Below are 3,475 nucleotides of genomic sequence, written 5' to 3'. Positions count from 1 at the left end.
GCACCTCTTGTACAGATTCTGGTGTTGGTCCCAACAACGTTTAGTGGAGGCTTGCTCGGAATGTCATTTATCCGGAAACGTGAAGTAGAGCTGCACGATGTTTGCTGACCCTGAAATGCCCTTCTTATCTTTTATACTGTTTATTTCATTTGGACAATTGTATTTTATTTCGGACCTTCTTTGTAGCATTTTTAGCGGTTCATGTACTTGTGACACCAGTTTCTGATTGTAGACTAGATTGTGATGGATTTAGATTTATATGTTATGAGTATTTCAGACTTAAATTCTTAATCATTTACTTTTAAATTGTGAAAAATTGATTAAGTGATTAACTAGAATTGGCTTGCCTAACAAGCGGATGTTAGGAGAAATCACGACCTTGTGGTTGGAATTTTGGGTCATGACATGTTGGCTTGCCTAACAAGTGGATGTTAGGCGTCATCACGACCCCGTGGCTAGGATTTTGAGTCAATAAACCACTAATCCGTCTTAGGTACTCTTTTAAGTCCGTATAAGGCGGAGGGAATGAAGGGACCTGCAGGAGGCTGAAAAGTCATAGTGCGCTAGCGCTAGCGAGTTAGCGCAGTGACACAATAAAATAAAAGCAACTAATTATTCCCCGAGCAAAAAAAAAAAAAAACAAATTAAATACGAGAAACATTTTCGCTCAGAATTATATATGGATGAAATAAGCGGTTGACACGTTTAAACAATAGCAAACGAGAACTTTCCAGTTGGTTGACTTAAAAACAAATAGAAAAAACTAAAATATTTCTCATCCACTAGTAGCAAAGGAGAGAAGAAAGAGAGAACGAAGGATTTATGTGGAGGCAAATTATTCTGTAATTAATCAGTTACTTATTTAACAAAAAAAAAGATGTTAAAAACAAAAGGCCCCTATATATAAAACCAACAAAGCCGCTAAAGTCGTAGGATTACAACTTTCTGATTCAACCATTTTCACTACATCTACAAATAAATAGGCAACCCCTTCCCATTTCCCATTTTCGAGCTTATCGCTCCTTTTACTTGTTCTTCATCACAAATCACAAAACTATCCCGTTCGATCGCAAGGCATCGATCGGTCTAGACCGATGCCTGAAATCGAACAATTTTCCGGGGCCAATACGGCCCCTTCAGAGAGCTGCCTATTTGGTAAATATGAAGTCGGAAAGTTACTTGGGTGTGGTGCATTTGCCAAAGTGTACCACGCTAGAGACATTAGAAATGGTCAAAGCGTTGCAGTCAAAGTTATCAACAAGAAGAGAATTGCCAACCCGACTTTGATGACAAACATCAAACGTGAAATCTCAATTATGCGTCGATTAAGTCACCCCCATATAGTCAAACTCTTCGAAGTTCTTGCGACAAAAACAAAGATCTATTTTATCATGGAGTTTGTCAAAGGAGGTGAATTATTCAGCAAAATTTCCAAGCAGGGTCGGTTCAGCGAAGATCTGAGCCGCAAATATTTCCAGCAACTCATATTAGCCGTACGATATTGTCATTCTCGTGGGGTGTACCATCGTGATTTGAAACCAGAAAATCTGCTTGTTGACGAAAATGGTGATCTCAAAGTGTCCGATTTTGGGCTCAGTGCGTTGACGGAGCAAGTACAACAAGATGGGCTTTTATACACGCTTTGTGGAACGCCAGCATACGTAGCACCAGAGATTCTAACAAAAAAAGGATACGATGGAGAAAAAGTGGATATTTGGTCATGTGGGATAATTCTCTTCGTGTTAAATGCTGGTTACCTTCCATTCAACGATCCAAACCTAATGGTCATGTACAAAAAGATTTACAAAGGCGAGTTTCGATGTCCTAAATGGATGTCAACCGATCTCAAACGGTTTTTATCTCGTCTTTTAGATACTAATCCAATGACAAGAATTTCAATTGATGAAATCATCAAAGATCCCTGGTTCAGAAAAAGTCTTAAACGTATTAAATTCTTTCAAGAGGATATTGCAAATGAGGAGCAGCTGGAAGATGATGATGATATTAAGAAAACATCAATGAACGCGTTCGATTTAATTTCATTTTCGTCGGGATTGAACCTTTCGGGATTATTCAACGAGTCAGGTAATCCGATGGAAAATTCAGAAAAGGCAGTGGTCGAAGGGATACCGGAGAAAATAATGGAGAGAGTGGAGGAGTTGGCAAAGAAGGAGAATATTAAAGTGAAGAGGAAGAAAGAATGGGGAATGGAGATCAAAGTGCAAAATGGTAAATTCACCATGTCTCTCGATGTTTACAGTTTAACTGATCGTTTCACAGTTGTGGAAGTTGAAAGAACAGATGGAGATGCTGCTTTGTATAGAGAGCTATGGACGAATAAAATTAAGCCGCTAATACTAGGTCAACTACTGCTTTCCGGTAGCTAAATTGATTTATTAAAATATGCATATATGAAAAAGGAAAAAAAAAAGAAAAGTTACAATATATGTTAGTGTGCGTTGTAAATTACAAAAATATGAGTGAAAAGAAATTACACGGAATGGGAAGGTCAATAAATTCCCATACTGCTAGTTAATACATTAATCTTTTGTTTTTTTGTCTTTTATATGTGGTTGGGAGGTTTCATTAACCAAGGAATAATACGGCATTAATAATGCCTTTCTTTGTATTTGGTTCTTTTTCGTTGTGTCCCTCTTGATTGCTTTAAAGTTGAAGTTTGGTAGGTGATCTACTAAAATTTTTTGATTTAAACCACAAAGTTTAACAGATGATAGCTGCCTATTTAATAAAGCATGTCAGTTATTCTTTTATAGTATAAAAGAAACTGTTACACAACTAACGGTCGGATTCAATACTTACTTTTCCTAATCGATATACATAAATTATATATTAATTATACATAATTTTATATATATATTAACCGACTATTTTAATTTAAAAGATTACGTGAACGGTTATTTAGATTAATTCTTCTTAAAAGAAAGAAGAAAAAAAAAAGGAGTACATTGCAAGTCCTGCCTATTTAATTTAAAACATTAAATAGGAAGTCATCATCAAGTATGGAGTATTAAAATTTGATACTGCTATCTACATTTTTAAAGATAAAAACGAATGGAGTTGAAACTTGAAAGTGGATGTCTTGGTGTCTCTTATAGAATAATAATTGTCCAGAACAGCAAATTTCATTACACAGAATGGATGCGGGCCGGCCAGCTGTGTTAGTACCCGGCTTCCCAATAAAGTTTCCTGCAAATCAAAGCTAACTTCTTTTTTTTTTCCGGTTAATTCTTATAATTAGCAAAGAGGATACACATTTCAGATAAAAATTAACAGTTTTTCTTTTGTAGGTCACAATTCTGGGAAGGACCCTCTACAACAAGAAAGTGCATCAGCATGCATAAGCGTGGTTGGATCGATATTATGTATGATATATAAACAGCACTTACCTTAACGCAATCACTATCTTTTGAGTTGTGTCACAGATACTCTAGTAATTTTAAAGTAATACTTAACT

The 3,475-nt window shown here is 36.0% G+C and overlaps 1 protein-coding gene across 1 annotated transcript; it reads left to right on the top strand.

Annotated features, from left to right (window-relative positions):
- The first annotated feature begins 926 nt into the window (after positions 1–926).
- On the top strand, positions 927–2,629 carry LOC107831457 (CBL-interacting serine/threonine-protein kinase 11-like). Its single transcript, XM_016659221.2, has one exon. The coding sequence runs from the start codon at positions 1,095–1,097 to the stop codon at positions 2,385–2,387; it is 1,293 nt and encodes a 430-aa protein (XP_016514707.1). The 5' UTR covers positions 927–1,094; the 3' UTR covers positions 2,388–2,629.
- Positions 2,630–3,475: the final 846 nt, after the last annotated feature.

Source organism: Nicotiana tabacum, chromosome 2 (assembly GCF_000715075.1).
Source record: "Nicotiana tabacum cultivar K326 chromosome 2, ASM71507v2, whole genome shotgun sequence".
Lineage (NCBI taxonomy): Eukaryota > Viridiplantae > Streptophyta > Magnoliopsida > Solanales > Solanaceae > Nicotiana > Nicotiana tabacum.
Note: the sequence above shows the minus strand (reverse complement) of the source record. Positions and strands in the feature narration are given on the sequence as shown.